The following is a 16,769-nucleotide window of genomic DNA, read 5'->3' as shown; positions in this document are numbered from 1 at the left end:
CTAACAACGGGGGAGGTTGGTAACCAGGGAGGGGGGGATGGCGGAGCGGGCGCCGGAGCCCGAGGCGGAGGCGGAGGCTGAGGCGGGCGCAGGCGGGGAGGCGGCGGCCGAGGAGGGCGCGGCGGGCCGCAAGGCGCGGGGTCGGCCGCGGCTCACGGAATCGGACCGAGCCCGGCGGCGGCTCGAGTCCCGGAAGAAGTACGACGTGCGGCGTGTGTACCTGGGCGAGGCGCACGGGCCCTGGGTGGACCTGCGGCGCCGCAGCGGCTGGAGCGACGCCAAGCTCGCAGCCTATCTCATCTCGCTGGAGCGCGGCCAGCGTAGCGGCCGCCACGGGTGAGGGGGCCCGGCCCCAGGGAGGGAGGGAGCGAGCGAGCGAGGGAGGAGACGCCCCCATTCCCCGCCGAGCGTGGTCCCGCCCCCTCTGTCCACGGCCCCGCCCACGGCACCTGTGAGCCCCGCCCAGTGCCCGGGCTGCCGGCCGGGGTCTCCTACCGCCGGTCCTGGGACGCTCCTGGCTCGCGGCCCCGCCTCCCGCCTTTCCGACTGCCCAATCCTGGGATGCGCCCAGCCTCTCGACCCGCCTCCTGACGCTTGGCCCCTCCCGTTAGATTTCTGGCTGCCCAATCCTAGTACAGACCCCACCTCCAAGCGTTCTAACTGCCCAGTCCCCGGAGGGGCGGCCCCGCCTCCTGAGGCCTTAATGCCCCTTCTTCCCTGCTGGTCTTTGGCATCTCGCAAGCCTCGTTCTCTAAAACCCTTAGGTTGTAGTCTGAGACTGTGACTGGACACCCTGGGCCACCCAGCCCTGTCCCGTATAAGGTTCTGGCACTCCATCTGAGACTGTGTGTGGCCTCATTCCCACAACCTTCCACCCCAGACCTGGGAAGACTCCTCACGATCCAGATCTCATTCTCTAAACGTCTTGGCTCCTGGGGAGCACCTTAGCCCATAGAGACTCAGGTGAAGAGGAAGCCCCAAGTTAGCGGCTCAGGTAGAGGGCAGAGGTCTTTGCGGAATCTCCATCTTGAGAAGGAGCGGTGTGGATGGAATTTTTCCCTTCCTGCTTTATAGGTTGGTGTGACGACTAAATGAGTTAAAATACAACAAAAGGCTTAGAACATGGTTGGCACATAGTGAGCACCTCAAGTATTAGTCGTTATAATGATACTTGTTCCCTGTCACAAGCAGTGCCGCGACAGAATCCTTGCTGTGCCCTGGTTTTTGTTTGCATACATTGGCATGTTTCCCTAGGGGAAGATTCTGATGGCCAAGAATCCACCAGATCCTTCTGAATTGCATCCACGCCCTCCCTGGGTGGCAGACTGGTTTATATGCCCAAGAGTGGAGCGGGAAATGCTGGGCATTTCAAAAACTCAAGCTCATGTTGCATTTTTGGAGTTTCTGATTCAGTTAGTCTGAGCGGGGTTGCAGACCTTGTATTTTTTTCTGCAAAGCTTCCAGGGAGACATGTGCAGGTGGAGTTGGGGACCACTGGCCAGAGGGAGCCCTTGAAGGTCCCTAAGCTGAAAGTGCTATTTGCAGTAGCTTGGTTTGTGTAAGGCGTGCAGGACTGGGGCCTGGACACAGAGACAGCCCAGGCAGTGCCTGACAAAAACCGGGCCCTGGGACGTGGGTAGTCGGGAAAATACAATAACCTGAGTGAGGGGTGTCCTGTGGGGAATGGACATGGCCAGAGATAGGGGGCCCGTTATTCTGTCTGCTCACTTATTTGTAACTGCCTTCTACCTGGAAGGATTTCCGTTCAAGACTCTGTAAACATGGACCAGAAGGCAGGAATGAGAACTGGGATGAAAAGAGAAAGGAAAAAGAGGGATACAGGGGGGCCAGGATCAGTGCTGTTGGATTGAGGCTGAAGTCACAGGGGACACGACAGAGGGCACTTTTGTGGCATGTTAAGTTAAAAGCCTGACCAGAGTTCAAAACACATGAAGAAGTGGGAATGGAGAAGAGGCCATGAATTTGCCTCAGAGCTTCCTAGCGACCAGTGGGAAAAGGGAAACAATGGTCAGTCGTGGAGTCGCTGGTGTCATTCGTTTAAGGGATGTTTATTCAGTATCTACTATGTGCCAGACACTTGTAGAGGTGCGGAGGGTGCAGAAATGAACAACACAAAAAAAATCACTGCCTGATGGAGCTGCCAGTTAAAAATTTTTTTAATGTTTATTTGAGAGAGAGAGAGAGAGAGAGAGAGAGAGAATGCACGGGGGAGGGGCAGAGGGGGAGACCCAAAATCTGAAGCAGGCTCCAGGCTCTGAGCTGTCAGCACAGAGCCCGACGCGGGCTCAAACTCAAGAGCCGTGAGATCATGACCTGAGCCAAAGTCGGACACCTAACCGACTGAGCCACCCAAGGCGCCCCTGGAGCTGCCATTTTAAAGGGCAGAGGGCAGACTTGTCCACTGTGCAAAGCCTTGTCTACTATACTTGGTACATGTTTACTATTACTTATTATTCTAAATTACATTACTATACTATAAATACTAAATTCTATTACTATAATTTGCTAAATCGTGGAGGTTGTGAGAGATCGATAGGGGCTATGGAAAAAACAAAAGTGAAATGGGGGGGGGGTGTGTGTGCTGGAGATTTAACTAGGGTGTTAGGCTGGGCCACAGTGAGAGGACGGCATTCATGAAGGAGCCAGGGAGACCTATGCAGATATCTGGGGGAAGAATGAGGAAAAAGGATTGGCCAGTGCAAAGGCCCTGAGGCAGGACCCGGCCTGGTGAGTACATGGGGCAGTGAGCAGGCCCATGTGGCTGGAGTGCAACGAGAAGATGAAAAGTAGGGAAAGTGAGGACAGGAAGTTGACAGAGCCTTGTGGATGGCATGGAGAACTCTGGCTTTTCCTCTCAGTAAAGTAGGGGGCCTGATAGGATTTTTTGCTTTTGTTAAGTAGAGAATTTTGGACAAAGAGGTCACATACCTGGCTTATATTTTAACAGAGGCACTCCCTAGGGGCTGTGTGGCAGGAGGATTGGGTGAAATGCGAGTTGAAACAAGGTTGGCTGAGAATTGGCTGCCGTCGAAGGTCCCCCGACCTTGGCTGGTGAGGGGCTCGAGGAGGTTCACTCTTCTCTCTAGCTTTGTATGTGTGTGAATTTTTCCTTTTACGTCTTAAACTGTTAACAAGAAAATCAAAAGAATCCCGCTGACCCCTACGTTGAGGCTGTGTTCCTATGTCGAGGCGACTACCTTGGTCCAGGTGAGTCCTGACAGGGCCGGGCCCAGGCGGGGCCATGCAGAGGTGGAGAGAAGTGGTTGGAATTAGGGCCAACAGGGTTTGCCGATAGGTGCGGAGACGCGAGACGCCCCAGGTTTGGACCTGAGCACCTGGAAAGTTGCAGGTGCCGTTAACTGAGAAAGGGCAGGTCACGGGACCATAGGACGGCTCCCGTGTGAGATGTCTGGGGACCCCTGCACGTAGTGTCAGGGAGGGCTGGTGGTGGTGGTGCGGTCAGGAGAGGGCCGGGTGGGAGATCCGGATTTGGGACCCACAGCGCCGTGATGGCATGGTGACAGAGGTTGCCAAGGGCGAGTGGGGAGACACGCAGGTCTGAGCCCCGCTTTCGCTCTCTGCGCTTAGAGAAGTCAGGGTCACAGGGGAGGAGCAGAGGCCCGGAGGCGCGTGGAGGACCAGGTGGGGCAGCGTCCTGGAGGCCCCTGGAAGGATCCGCAGGCGGCTGGAACGGGGCAGTTTGTGGCTTGGGGGAGAAAACCCTGAACGGAGGGGTTCAAGGGAGATGGGGGAGAAGACAGGAAGACTGCACGCACACAGACGGCTCCCAAGCGGGGGCAGGGGAATGGGCAGAAGTTGTCAGAGAAGGGGCTCAAGATTATTTAAGTCCGGGGGGGAACTGGTGGTGTGTTTGGACACGGGTGGGGATGAGGGGTCAAGCGTGAAAGCAAATGGCAGAGGAGAGTGGAGGAGAGCTACTGGGCACAACTGCTGTCCTCATGCGCAGGTGGCCTGTACAGGGCATCGCGTAGGCGGTAGAACGCGGAGAAGCGGGCAAAGGGAGGGACGGCAGTTTGGGGGAGAAAGAACATAGTCTGGCCCCATTGAATCCCCACAGCGGCTCTGTGTGAGAGGCACCGCTGTTTTCCCCACTTCGCAGGTGGGGACACTGAGGCTCAGAGGGGACGAGACCCACTCGCGGTCACACAGCTAGTCGACAGCAGAGATGAGACTTGGACTCAGATCTGACTGACACCCGAGCCTGTCCCCACCACTAAGTGGCGTTCCCAGCACCCCAGTCATGGCGAGGCTGTGAGTGCGGTGAGGGGGCCGTGGGCATTTGGACTTGGGTTTGGGTGAGGATCTGGGTGGCCGGCCTGTCCCCTTGGAGAGCAGGGGAGGGGAAGGGAGGGGAGAGTCATGGGAGGGGGTGGAGGCATCTGGGATGGGGCGGGGCGGGGGGTGCAGAGGCTGGGACAAGGGCAAAGCCTGGGGAGCTGTCCTCGGACCAGACGTGGGGTGTGAGGACTGAGAATTGCCATCAGGCTGGACGGGGGTCAGATGGGGCGGGTGGGGAAGCTGACAAGAGACTTTGGACTGGCTGTCAGGACATTTGCGGCGAGAGCAGGGTCTGGGCCATGGCAGGGAGGCTGGCGCTCCAGGGCCAGACGCTGTGATAACGCTGACGGTCACGGTGAGACCGTCGCTATGCTGAGCGGTTACCCAGTGCGAGGGGCTACACCAGGCTCTTCCAGGGCGCGTAACCTCATGCCAGCCCCACGAGGCAGGTACTGTTACGATCCCATGCTACAGATGGGGAAACTGAGGCACGGGGAGGCAAGGTCACGCAGGGTCTCGGGGCCTCCCACTGCAGTGTAGAGAAGGGAGGATGAGGAAGTAGCCCGAGTGCGTGGGCCGACCCAGAAGCGTGGTGTCGGGAAGGCGGGTGAAGGCCCCTAGTGGGTCCAGGGGAGATTCCTCCAAAGCACCCGCCCTCAGCACGTGTAGACCCAGTGCTGGGCCACGGCCAAGCAGCCTGTAGGGGGTCAGGATCCCACCTGGCAGTTCTGGCGGCCTTCCTGGTGTGGGAGGCCTTGGGGCGGCGGGGGGGGTGGGTTTGGGCCCGGCCTTGCCCAGGGCTCCCTGACGACTTGGTCACTGGGGCACACAGTTAGGGTGCTGGGCCCCAGCCAAAGTGGGGAAGGCCCCAGAGGCGGGTGGGCGTGATGGCCAGGGCGTCTGGACCTGAGCTGGCTCCCCGGGGCGGGACCGATAGAGGGGGTAGCACCTTGGGCTGGGGCCTACATACAGCAGGCAGTGAGGGTCGGGGGCAGGGTCCCTAGCAGTACCAGCCCTCCTGGCTGGGTCTGGCAGTCTCCCCAGGGCTCTCAGCCTGCCTGGGGTTGGGGGGGGGCGGGCAGGATCTGCAGGGCCCCGGATGGGGCAGTGCAGGTTCTGAGGCCGACTCCGCAAATGTTCTATTGCCGTGTGACAAACGACCACAGACTTAGTGGCTTAAAATCACAAATGATGTCACATTTCTGTGGGTCAGGAGCCCAGCGTGTTTTAGCTGGATCCTCTGCTCAGGGTCTCACAAGGCCCAAATCAGGGTTTCAGCCAGTTGCGTCTTCATCTAGAGGCTCAACTAAGGAAAGAGCTGCTTGCAGACACCCTCAGAGCGTTGGCTGACTTAATTTCCTCCTGGGTTGTCAGCCGAGATCCCCACGGTCTTGCTGGCTGTTGACCGGGACTGCTCTCAGCTCCCAGAGGCTGTTCTCAGGTCCTGGCCCCTCCTGGACCTCCCATATTCTCGGCCTACAGTCTCTGACTGCAGCGGGGCCCGTTTAAAGGGTCCCCTGATTAGGTCAGGCCCACCTGGGAAAGCTTCCTCCTGATTCATTCCAAGTCACCTCGCCCCAGGGGGTGGTATCCCATCATATACTCAGGCCGCCCGCTCATGGGCAGAGGATTATGCAGGGCATGTGCCCCCGGGCATGGGAGTCGTGGGGCCAGCTGAGAATTCCGCGTGCCACGCTTTCTGTACCCCTTTTCTGACTTCTCCGCTCCCCGGCCAGGGCCCCCTGGGCAGGCAGCCTCACTCCTCTGAGCCTCATTCTCCCACGTGGTGAAATGCATGGTGATGCTAGACCACCTTTAAGGGCCGGTGTCCATGGAGGAGAGAGTGGAGACCCCTGGGAAATAGAACAGACCCTGTGCTTACTCCCCCTGCCTCTCTCTCTTACAGGAAGCCTTGGGAACAGGTCCCCAGAAAGCCAAAGCGGAAGAAAAGTAAGTGGGGCTTCAGCCGGGGCGGGGGGGGGGTGGGATGGGTGTTGGGAGTAAGAGGCTTTGTTGTGCGTTCTCTCACTCATGCTCAGGCACCACGGGCCAGGGGCTGTGCGGGACAGGACAGACCCAGCCGTGCCCCCACATAGCCCATGGTCTCATGGGAAGGCAGGGGACAGGCCCAGTGGGGCCACGGCAGGGAGGTAGGGGCACTGCGGGCCCAGGGACACAGCCAGGCCTGCGGAGGGGGGAGGGGTAGGGGCAGGAAAGGTCCCAGAGGGGACTGGAACGTGTGCTGTGCCCAGTGGGGGTGCCTCCACCATCCCCAGCTCCCACACAAAAGGCTAAGTCACCACTGGAAAGCGGTTAGAGTTGTCAGAGGCATGGGCCAAGCTAAGTGTGTGACCTCCATATCCCAAAGTGTGGGAAGGGAGATGACTGGAGAGGCTGCTGCTGGTGGTGTCCCTATTGTCCCCGTGGTCGTCACTGGGTGGGAGGCCCCAGGCAACCCCCCTAGGCCCAAGGACCCTTCTGGGCCGCCTCCTCCTGTCCCAGCTTGGAAGACGGGGAGGACACTTTCCTCCCCATCGGCTGCAGGACAGGCATCATTACACATATCACAGGTACCATTTCTTGGGGATTCAAAGTGTGTCCAGCCCTGTTCTGTGCCCTGCCGACGTCTTCACTCCCTCCTCTCTGGCAGCCCTCGAGAAATGGGGACCATTATTCTCCCTGACCCAGAAAGGGCAGGTGAGGGTCAGAGAAGCCAAGTCACTTGCCTGGAGCCACCTAGCTATGATGTGGCAGTCAGGATTTGAATCGCACGGTCTAGCTCCCACCGGGCCCACCTCCTTGAAGCATTTACTCATCCAGCAAACATTTGCTGAGCATCTACTATGTACCAGGCCCTATGTAGGCATTGGGGATACAGGAGGAACAACACAGATAGCGTCCCTGCCCTTGGGGAGCTGACATTCTATTAGGGAAGACAGAAACACGGAAACAGATAACCACGGACGGTATCTAGGTGCCACCTGGAGAGAAAGGGCAGCAAGTCAGGTCAGCTGGAAGGACAGTGGGGAAGGGGTGGCAGACCGAGGGAAAGACCTGAGAGGGGAAGGGCAAGGCAGTTATCTGGAAGAAGAAGACACAGTCTGTGCAAAGGCCCTGAGGCAGGACCGTACCCTGCTCATTTCAGGAACAGGGAGGAGGCCATGAGGCTGGAATAAAGTGATCAAGGGGAAGGACGGGAGGCGATGGGGCAGAACATTCGGGGCCTGGCGGGTCGGGGGAGGACTTTGGCTTTTACCCCCAGCCAGGGGGAGCCCTGGTGGGTTCTGGGCAGAGGAGGGGCATGGCCTGACTCCCAAGTGCTTGCAGCAGGGGCCTTCTGTCCGCCGCGGGCGAAGGAGACAGATGTGGGAGCAGGGAGACCAGGGCAGAGGGGCTCTGCTGGGCCAGGCCAAAGACGCTGATGAGGACGATTCTGTTAACAACAGGCAGCTAATAATTGCTGCGCACCTACTACGTGCCAGGCTCCATCGTTTATGTGATTTCGCTTACTCAGTGAGGACAGCCTGGCCCGCCTCTGTTATCAGCAGAGTGTGTGGCACCTCCCGGAGCCCGTTTCTCCATCTGTGAACCGGGGATGGGCCCGGACAGGGCTCGGGAAGGTGTCTCAGCCCCGCCCCCACCGGGTGCCGTAAGGCCGGGGTGTTCCGAGGCCCTCGGAGGGACAAGCGCCACCCCTGACCCCGGGGCCCTGCCACGCGTGCGCAGGGAGGCGACGCAACGTGAACTGCCTGAAGAACGTGGTGATCTGGTACGAGGACCACAAGCACCGCTGCCCGTACGAGCCGCACCTGGCCGAGCTGGACCCCACCTTCGGCCTGTACACCACAGCCGTGTGGCAGTGCGAGGCCGGCCACCGCTACTTCCAAGACCTGCACTCGCCCCTGAAGCCACTCAGTGATTCAGACGCCGACAGCGACAAAGGTGGGTCTGGGGCCGGGGGGGCGGGGGGGGGGGCGCCCGCCGGCCTCCAGGGTGTGAGGGCTCCACGGCTCCTTATGGGGGGGTCACCCCGGACCCCCGGCCCTCTCGTGGGTCTTGTCAGCCTCAGGCCAGCACTAGAAGCCTCACAGTGACGAGAAAGGCACGGGCGCCAGCTTCAGGGACGGAGCCCGGCCCCGGCAGGCTGGTCTGCACTCTTCCTGTCCTTCTGGAGTAGGGAGGCGGCCCCCGTCTTCCAGGGGACACCTGCGAGGGCTTGGCCCACCTGTGCCCAAGGCCGGTGGCAGGCAGGGCCCGGCTGGGGTGCGGGACACCTGGCTCAGCGGCTGGAGGGAGGGGTGGGTGCCGGGCCTCAGGCCTGGGTGCTCGCCTGGCCTCTCCCTCCTCCTCTGTTGTCTGTGGCCCTTTCTCTTTTGGTCCTGGGCGGTCTCTCCCAGCCTCCTCTTCTTGCCGCCTGTCTGCCCGGTTCTCCTCCTCCCTCCCCATTCTCGGTTCTTGAGCTCTCTCTTGTTCCCCCTCCCTCTGTTGCCCATCTTTTCTGTTTCATCCGCTCCCTTCTGTTTCCTGCCTTTTCCCTGCCCCCCCCCGTCTCTCCCTGTCTCCCCGACTCCCTTCCCCCCCCACCTGTTTCTCCCCCCACTGCCCTGCGCGTCTCTCACCGTCCCTGACCCTCTCTTGCCATGCTCTGTGGGTCACACGTCCTGAGCTGACAGTGGGAGTGGGAGGGACTCAGTTACGAAGGCCCAGTTGGCCCTGGTGGGTGGTGAGGAGCTGCCCGCCTGCCTCGAGCTCGGCTTCAGCCTCGGGCTCAGGAGCACAGGGCTCACCGCCAGGCGCCCTGCCAGGGTGGAGGGTGAGGTCAGTCACCGGGGCTGAGCCCGTGCTGGCAGGAATCTCGGAGCAGGTGGCATCCCAGCTGGCCGAGGGGAAGCCGTGGGCGAGAGGCGTTCCGGGTGGGCACCCTGGCCAACGGCTGTCCCGTGTGCGTCCGCCAGACCCCACCACGCGGCCGGCCCCTCGGCCATCGTCTCCCCACTCTGGGTCCCGCCCCCGACCACGCTCAGTCCTCCCTACGGCTCTTCGTTAGCCCCGCTTGGCAGTTGAGGACACCAAGGCCCTGGGACTAATGGGACTGGCCTCCCTGGTGATGGGTCCGCCGGGACGGGGATGGCACCCAGAGGAGCCCCCTTGCGCCCCCACCCAACTCTGACACCGGTGGCTGGTGGATCTGGCTCTCAGGAATGAGTGCGGGGATCCTTGGCCGGGTCTGCCATGGCTGCGGGGGAGGGGGACGCTGTGAAGGGAGGGGGGCTGTGTCCCTGTCCCAGCCCTGTTCCCTCAGCAGCAACCCTTATCAGCTCCCTGCCTGGGGTGGCCCTGCCGCTTCTCAGTAAGAGGACCTCCTGCAGGACTTGGAGAAGCCAGGGGGTGCACGGCCCCTTCTGTGACCAAGGTCATGGTCAAGTGGGGAGAGGTCCAGTCTGGCCTTCACAGCTGGACACTGCGGTTGGGGATCCAGGCACACACCCTGGCCGAGCCCCCAACTTACTAGGTGACTGCCCCTTGCTTTAGGGTGGGGCCAGGGAGCTCAGCTCACCCTGTAGATTACAGGGTGTTACAAGGAGGGGCCAATCCCCCTACCCCACCCCTGCTATCCCAGGGCCGTGAGTCAGGGATGGGGCGTTATGATAAGAATGATAATAGAAACATTGATAGGGTGCTTACTCTGAGCCTGGTGCTGTCCTAGGCCCTTTACATATATTTACTCACTAAATACCCCAAACAGCCCCTGGAGTAGGTGCTGAGTTATCCCCAGGCCCACACAGGTTCCATAAGGCCCCCACATCCACACAGCTGGAGGGGTGGGCGCCAAGATCCCACCCCCGAAGTCTGGCTCCAGAGCCTGCGTGCTGCATCTGACCCCCTGGGAGTGTAGGACACGTGGTCCCTGGACAGTGTGCCCGACTCTGCGGGAGTGTGGAACTTCAGGGTCAGCTATTGACTTTTTCTTTCTCTCGCTCTCTTTTTTTTTTTTTTTTTTAAGTCTACTTATTTTGAGAGAGACAGAGACAGCATGAGTCGGGGAGGGGCAGTGAGAGAGGGAAATCGAGAGAATCCCAAGCGGGCTCCGTGCTGCCAGCACAGAGCCTGATGTGGGACTCGAACTCTCGAAGCCGTGACCCGTGACTCTCAAACTCGACCCATGAAGCCGTGAGATCATGACCTGAGCCGAAACCAAGAGTTGGACGCTTAACCGACTGAGCCACCCAGATGTCCCAACAATTGGCTTTTTCTGTCCCCAGTCCCCCTGTGTGTGGGCTTTAGCACGAAATACCTGGGTGAGATGTTGGTCGCCTTGGCCTTCATCACGGTGTCGGTTTGAGATTCATTCATTTCTACAAATATGTGCTCATGTGTGCTAGGCGGCCTTCTGGGCACTGGGGCCTGTGCACAGGGACCCCAGAGGTTATGGAGCTTACAATCTAGAGGGGAAGCAGACAGTAAACAAGATAGACAATTAAAATCTAGAGTACAGTGGAGGTTCCTGGGTGGCTCAGTTGGTTAAGCATCCGACTTCGGCTCAGGTCTTGGTCTCACGGCTTGTGGGTTTGAGCCCCACATTGGACTCTGTGCTGACAGCTCGGAGCCTGGAGCCTGCTTCCGATCCTGTGTCTCCCTCTCTCTCTCTGCTTCTCTCCCGTTTGCACTGTCTCTTTGTCTCTCAAAAATAAATAGATGTTAAAAAAATTTTTTTAATTAAAAAAAATCTGGAGTATGGTAGAAGGTGATATTTGGGGGAAAAGTAAAGGAGAGAAAAAAGTGCTGTTTAAGACAAGGTGGTCAGAGGCCTTCCTGAATAAATACCATTTTCTTAAAGGGTCTGATGGAGGTGGGGGAGAGGGAGCCCACGCAGGTGTCTGAGAGAAGAGTGTTCAGGCAGAGCAAAGAGCAAATGCAAAGGCCCTGAGGCAGGAGACTGCCTAGGGTCCCTAAATACATGACCTACACTGGGGGGCAGCAGAGGAGGGGGCGGGATGGAAGAGCCCCCAGCCCCCACAGGAGGTCCGGGCGGCAGCTGTCCACATGGAGACATCGGGGTACGGGTGGCGGCAGTAGGACAAAAATAGGTATTTGGTCTTTGTCCCCGGTTCCTGGCACAGAACTCCTACAGCCCTTGGAATTGTCTGAGTGATGGGAATATTTTTCATTGTTTGTGAAGAGCCCCTTGCATAAGGAGCCCCTTTGGATCACACCCGAGTCTATGCTAATGAGGTGACTCAGGCAGGGTTCCCTAGAGAGCTTCGGGATGGGGACTGGTCACCAGAAAGACCAAACACATGATTAGAGGGGGGGACTCTCAGCCCCACCCCTGACTCCCAGGCAGCAGACTGGGACTAGAGACTGGGTTACAAAAACTCTTAAGTAACAAGATCCAGAGAGCTTACAGGTTGGTAAACACCTTGAGGTTCTAGGAGGGTGGCGGGTCCAGAGAGAGCATGATAGCTCCCACCCCAGCAGCCCCTGCACCTCACCCTACGCTTCTCTTCCATCTGACTATTTGCTGTGTTGCATCTTTTATGATAAAAGTGTAGTCATCACTTGGGGCGCTTGGGCAGCTCAGTCGGTTAAGCGTCCGACTCTTGATTTCGGCCCAGGTCATGATCTCATGGTAGTGAGATGGAGCCCCGCATCGGGTTCTGCACTGAGCATGAAGGAAGATTCTCTCTCTCCCTCGCCCTCTGCCCCTCCCCCGCTCAAGCACACACTCTCTTTCTCAAAAAAAAAAAAAAAAAGAAAAAAAAAAAAACCCAAAACCAAAAAACTGTAGTCAGTAAGTAAAACACTTGCCTGAGTTCTATGAATTGTTCTAGCAAATTATCGAACCCGAAGAGGCTGTCGTAGAAACCCACAATTTATGGCCAGAATTACAATGGCCTTTGGCCTGCAGCCGGCGTCTGCAGTGGGGGCGAGCAGTCTTGTGGGACCTGAGCCCTTAGCCTGTGGGATCCGACACTCTCTCCAGGTAGATAAGCGTCAGAACTCAAAACGAGTTGGTGTCAAGATGAGGGCAGTTTAACACCATCAGGCTGGCTGAAACCCTGGGGTGAGCGAAGCGCGGAACCTCCCAGGCCTGCGGGAGCTGAAGAGTCTGAGCAGGAACCCCCAGGGAGGGGCCAGGAAGCCAGAAATCGGGTCTGGAGGCCGAGGGAGGGGAGTGTCTCTGAGGAGCAGAGGTGGGGGGCGGGGGGGAGGGGACTGAGAAGTGACCGATGTTTGTGGCACTGAGGGGGTGACCGTGCCCAGCCCGTAGTAAGCACTCAGCATACGCCTCTGCTGCTGCCACTGTTGCTACCGTAACTGTCTCCTTTCCTCTGTCGCCACAGTGGGCAATGGCCTGGCGGCCAGCAGCTCCGACCCTTCTAGTTCCGGCTCCGGTTCTGACTCTGAGGAGCCCCCCGAGGGCCCGCCGGCCAAGGGAGCGGCCGTGGCGGCGGCGGCGGTGACCCCCTCCAGCCCGGCGGGCAGCAGCGGGCTCATCACTCAGGAGGGCGTGCACATCCCCTTCGACGTCCACCACGTGGAGAGCCTGGCGGAGCAGGGCACCCCGCTGTGCCCCAACCCGGCGGGCGGTGGGCCCGAAGCCCTGGAGACGGTGGTGTGTGTGCCGGTGCCCGTGCAAGTGGGCCCGGGCCCCGGCACCCTCTTCGAGAACGTGCCCCAGGAGGCGCTGGGCGAGGTGGTGGCCAGCTGTCCCGTGCCAGGCATGGTGCCCGGCTCGCAGGTGATCATCATCGCAGGCCCCGGCTACGACGCCCTCACGGCCGAGGGCATCCACCTCAACGTGGCCGCAGGCAGCGGTGCCCCCGGCGGGGGCCTGGGGGACGAAGTGCCCTGTGCCGTGATGGAGGGCGTAGCAGCCTACACCCAGACGGAGCCCGAGGGCAGCCAGCCCAGCACCATGGACCCTGCCGCCATGGCAGGCATCGAGACCAAGAAAGGTCTGGGGGCCGCGCCGGTCCAGGGGGGCTGCCGCGGCCTCTGGGAGGTGGGGGGAGTGGGGAGGAGTGGCCCCGGAGCCCACTCCTCTGCCATGCGGGCCCTCCACGGACACCCGCCCTGTGTCCACCTCCCCCCGTAGAGAAGGAGGACCTGTATGTGCTCAAGAAGGAGGAGAAGGAGGAGCCCGTGGCCCCAGAGCTGGCGGCGGCAGCGCCTGAGAGCGCAGAGCCCGAAGCCGAGGCAGACGGGGAGGAGCTGGATGGCAGTGACATGTCGGCCATCATCTATGAGATCCCCAAGGAGCCCGAGAAGTGGGTGCCCGGGCAGCTGGGGGCTGGGACGAGGAGCAGCCGACGGGCCCACAGCCCGCCTGGCGTGGGAGCCCTGATGCCATGGGCCCCTTCCCCTCCAGGAGGCGGCGGAGCAAGCGCTCTCGGGTGATAGACGCCGACGGCCTGCTAGAGATGTTCCACTGCCCCTACGAGGGCTGCAGCCAGGTCTACGTGGCCCTCAGCAGTTTCCAGGTGAGGCCGCCACCCGAGCTGGCCGAGCGGGGCCTGCTTCTGTTTCCCGCCGCCTGTGTGCTGGCGTCCGGGCAGTGTGGCTCGTGGAGGGCGCCGCTTGGCCCCACCAGGTGCCACTGGCCTGCCTCCCGCGCGGCTGTCTCTCAGCAGCTTCCCACCGACCCTGCCTCAGCCACAGGGCACCAGGCGTCACCTCGCTGCCTTCCCCTCCTGCTCTCCAGTGACTTGTCCTGCCTTCTCAACCAGCCTCTCAACTCCTCCTGCCTTTACCCAGGCCACCTTCTCGGCTCAGGATGCCCCTCCCCCAGGAAGCCCTCCCTAGTCCCCCAGGGCGGGTGGGGCCTTTGAGCCCCCCGGAGGAGCGCACCACCAGGACAAGCCTGTAGTTTGTCCTCTGGAGCCTGGACGGGACGCCCCAAGGGCAGAGCCAGGGTCTCGTCACGTTCCCACTGGTGGCAGGAGGCGGCACCTTTGCATTTGCCGAGTTTTGTTTTCATTAAGCATGTATTGAGCACCCACCAGGTGCCAGGCCCGGTGGTGCCGGGCACTTGGAGCTGCAGGGGTGCTGCAGGGGTGAGTTAAAGAATAAAAGAACAAAGGAATGAATGACTCGGGTGGGGGGCGGGGAGAGCGAGGTGGCTGCCTGCTCCAGGCCGTGGAGACCGCATAGCTCCATGGCAAAGCCTCCTGTGGGAGCTCACCCTGGAATCCAGTCCAGCCCTTCCCCTGCCCACCTGTGAGACACACGCCAAACTGGAAGCCTCTGGAGCCTCACCCCCCATCCACAAAGTGGGCAAAGGGCGGGGCCCCAGCACGTGGCTATGACAAGGCTGACTGATGCCCCAGCCCGGGCCCTGGCTGCAGCAGGTGCACAGTGAAGTGGCAGTAGATTCCAGTTGTGCCCCGGGGTCCCTGCTCAGAGCTGGGAGTCCCTCCCAAGGGCAGGGGCACCCATCTTCCTCCAGGGGGGCTGGCCCCAGCCTGCGTCCCAGCTCCCCTTCTCTGTCCCCACCCTGGGGAGCCCTGGAGGTGGCCCCTGGCACCCACAGCCCCGTTCCACCCCTCTTGCCTGCAGAACCATGTCAATCTTGTGCATCGGAAAGGGAAGACCAAAGTGTGTCCACACCCTGGCTGCGGCAAGAAGTTCTATTTATCCAACCACCTGCGGCGGCACATGATCATCCATTCAGGTCAGGCCCAGGGTGGGGCTGGCAGCACGGGGCACGGGGTCCTGGGCCTCAGGTTTAGGGTGGGGTCAGGAGTCCCCAGGCACAGGACTGCCACCCACGGTGTGGGCTGCGGACTCAGTGGGGAGCTGTGTTGCCTCTGTCCACAGCCTCTGTCCAGTGGGAGGGCATGGCTTCAGATTTTTCGAGCGGCAGGAACTTTTTTTTTTTTAATTTTTTTTTTAACGTTTTATTTATTTTTGAGACAGGGAGAGACAGAGCATGAACAGGGGAGGGTCAGAGAGAGGGAGACACAGAATCTGAAACAGGCTCGAGGCTCTGAGCTGTCAGCACAGAGCCCGACGCGGGGCTTGAACTCACTGACCGCGAGATCATGACCTGAGCCGAAGTCGGCCGCTTAACCCACTGAGCCACCCAGGCGCCCCGAGCCGCAGGAACTTTGGATTTGTATGTGAAGTCGCCCCAAAGTTCAAATATTGGGGTCAAGTTCAGACCCGCTTAGGCTTGGCAGTTTGCACTCGGTGCCTCCCAGGGAGTCGAGTTCACATTCCAGCTCTGCCCGTGGCCTTACCCCGCACATTCTAAGCATCACCTTGGGCTGAAAGCTGCCCTCCGTATTAGCCGCCCTCGTTTCTATAGTCAAGCGTTGGCTCCCAGAAGCCGTGGGGTTTGGCTCGCTCGCGCCCCTACGTCCGGGAGACCACTCTCTACCCGGTTTGGGCGGCGCCCTGCAGCCCCCGCCCCCAACGGCGGCGCGCTCAGCCCCGCCTCTCCCCCAGGTGTCCGTGAGTTCACCTGCGAAACCTGCGGCAAGTCCTTCAAGAGGAAGAACCACCTGGAGGTGCACCGGCGCACCCACACCGGGGAGACGCCCCTGCAGTGAGTGACGGGCTTCCCGCGAGGGCGCTGGGAGGGAGGGGGTCTGGGCCCGGGCCGGCCGAGGGCGGGTCCACCCCTCGGGTTGCCTTGCCCAGTTCCACGTGCGCGCTCGCATCCCGGACGGCGCCTCCCCTTCCTGGGGCCGGCTCGGTCCTCGTCACTTGGGGCCCGCCTCCAAAGGCGGCTCCGCCCCAGTCTGACCCCGACCCGGCGTCGCTCGCCCCGGCCCCCCCGGCAGGTGCGAGATCTGCGGCTACCAGTGCCGGCAGCGCGCGTCGCTCAACTGGCACATGAAGAAGCACACGGCCGAGGTGCAGTACAACTTCACGTGCGAGCGCTGCGGGAAGCGCTTCGAGAAGCTGGACAGCGTCAAGTTCCACACGCTCAAAAGCCACCCGGACCACAAGCCAGCCTGACCCATCCAACCACTGACCGCCCCTATTTATTCGTCCACTCGGACACCACGCCTGGGCTTGCTGGGGCCCAGACAGCCGCGGGGGCCTCCCGGACCGCGGGCCGGAAGGAGGCGCCCCTGCTCTGCCCTGGGGCTGGGCCCCCCACAACCCCGCCCTATCTCTGGAGGTGGCGCCTGGGGTTGCACTGCCAGAACTGTGTCAAGAGAGCAGAGCGAGATTAAAGAGCGAGAAAGGAGATGCCCTTCCCCTAGGCCTGGATGATTTGGGGAGCTGGGCCCCTCTGTCTCCAACCTGGTCCCTTCCTGAGCCAGGCTAAGGCAGGCGGTGATGCCCCTTTCCTGACAGCCTCTGCACTGCCTCGGCTATCTGGGCCTGGAAACCCCGAACACTCCGTCTCACGGGGTCAGAGGGTGGGAGGTTGGGAAACAGGAGGCCACCGGACATCTCCTGGGACTCAGGATCTTGATGCCCACTCCTAATCC

At 60.7% G+C, this 16,769-nt stretch overlaps 1 protein-coding gene across 1 annotated transcript; it reads left to right on the top strand.

Annotated features, from left to right (window-relative positions):
- Positions 1 to 21: 21 nt before the first annotated feature.
- Positions 22 to 16,524, top strand: ZNF653 (zinc finger protein 653). Its single transcript, XM_060630300.3, has 9 exons — positions 22 to 336; positions 6,227 to 6,270; positions 8,047 to 8,262; positions 12,666 to 13,280; positions 13,421 to 13,592; positions 13,694 to 13,805; positions 14,881 to 14,995; positions 15,772 to 15,871; positions 16,110 to 16,524. The coding sequence occupies exons 1-9, from the start codon at positions 38 to 40 to the stop codon at positions 16,285 to 16,287; spliced, it is 1,851 nt and encodes a 616-aa protein (XP_060486283.2). The 5' UTR covers positions 22 to 37; the 3' UTR covers positions 16,288 to 16,524.
- Positions 16,525 to 16,769: the final 245 nt, after the last annotated feature.

This window comes from Panthera onca, chromosome A2 (assembly GCF_046562875.1).
Source record: "Panthera onca isolate mPanOnc1 chromosome A2, mPanOnc1 haplotype 2, whole genome shotgun sequence".
Lineage (NCBI taxonomy): Eukaryota > Metazoa > Chordata > Mammalia > Carnivora > Felidae > Panthera > Panthera onca.
Note: the sequence above shows the minus strand (reverse complement) of the source record. Positions and strands in the feature narration are given on the sequence as shown.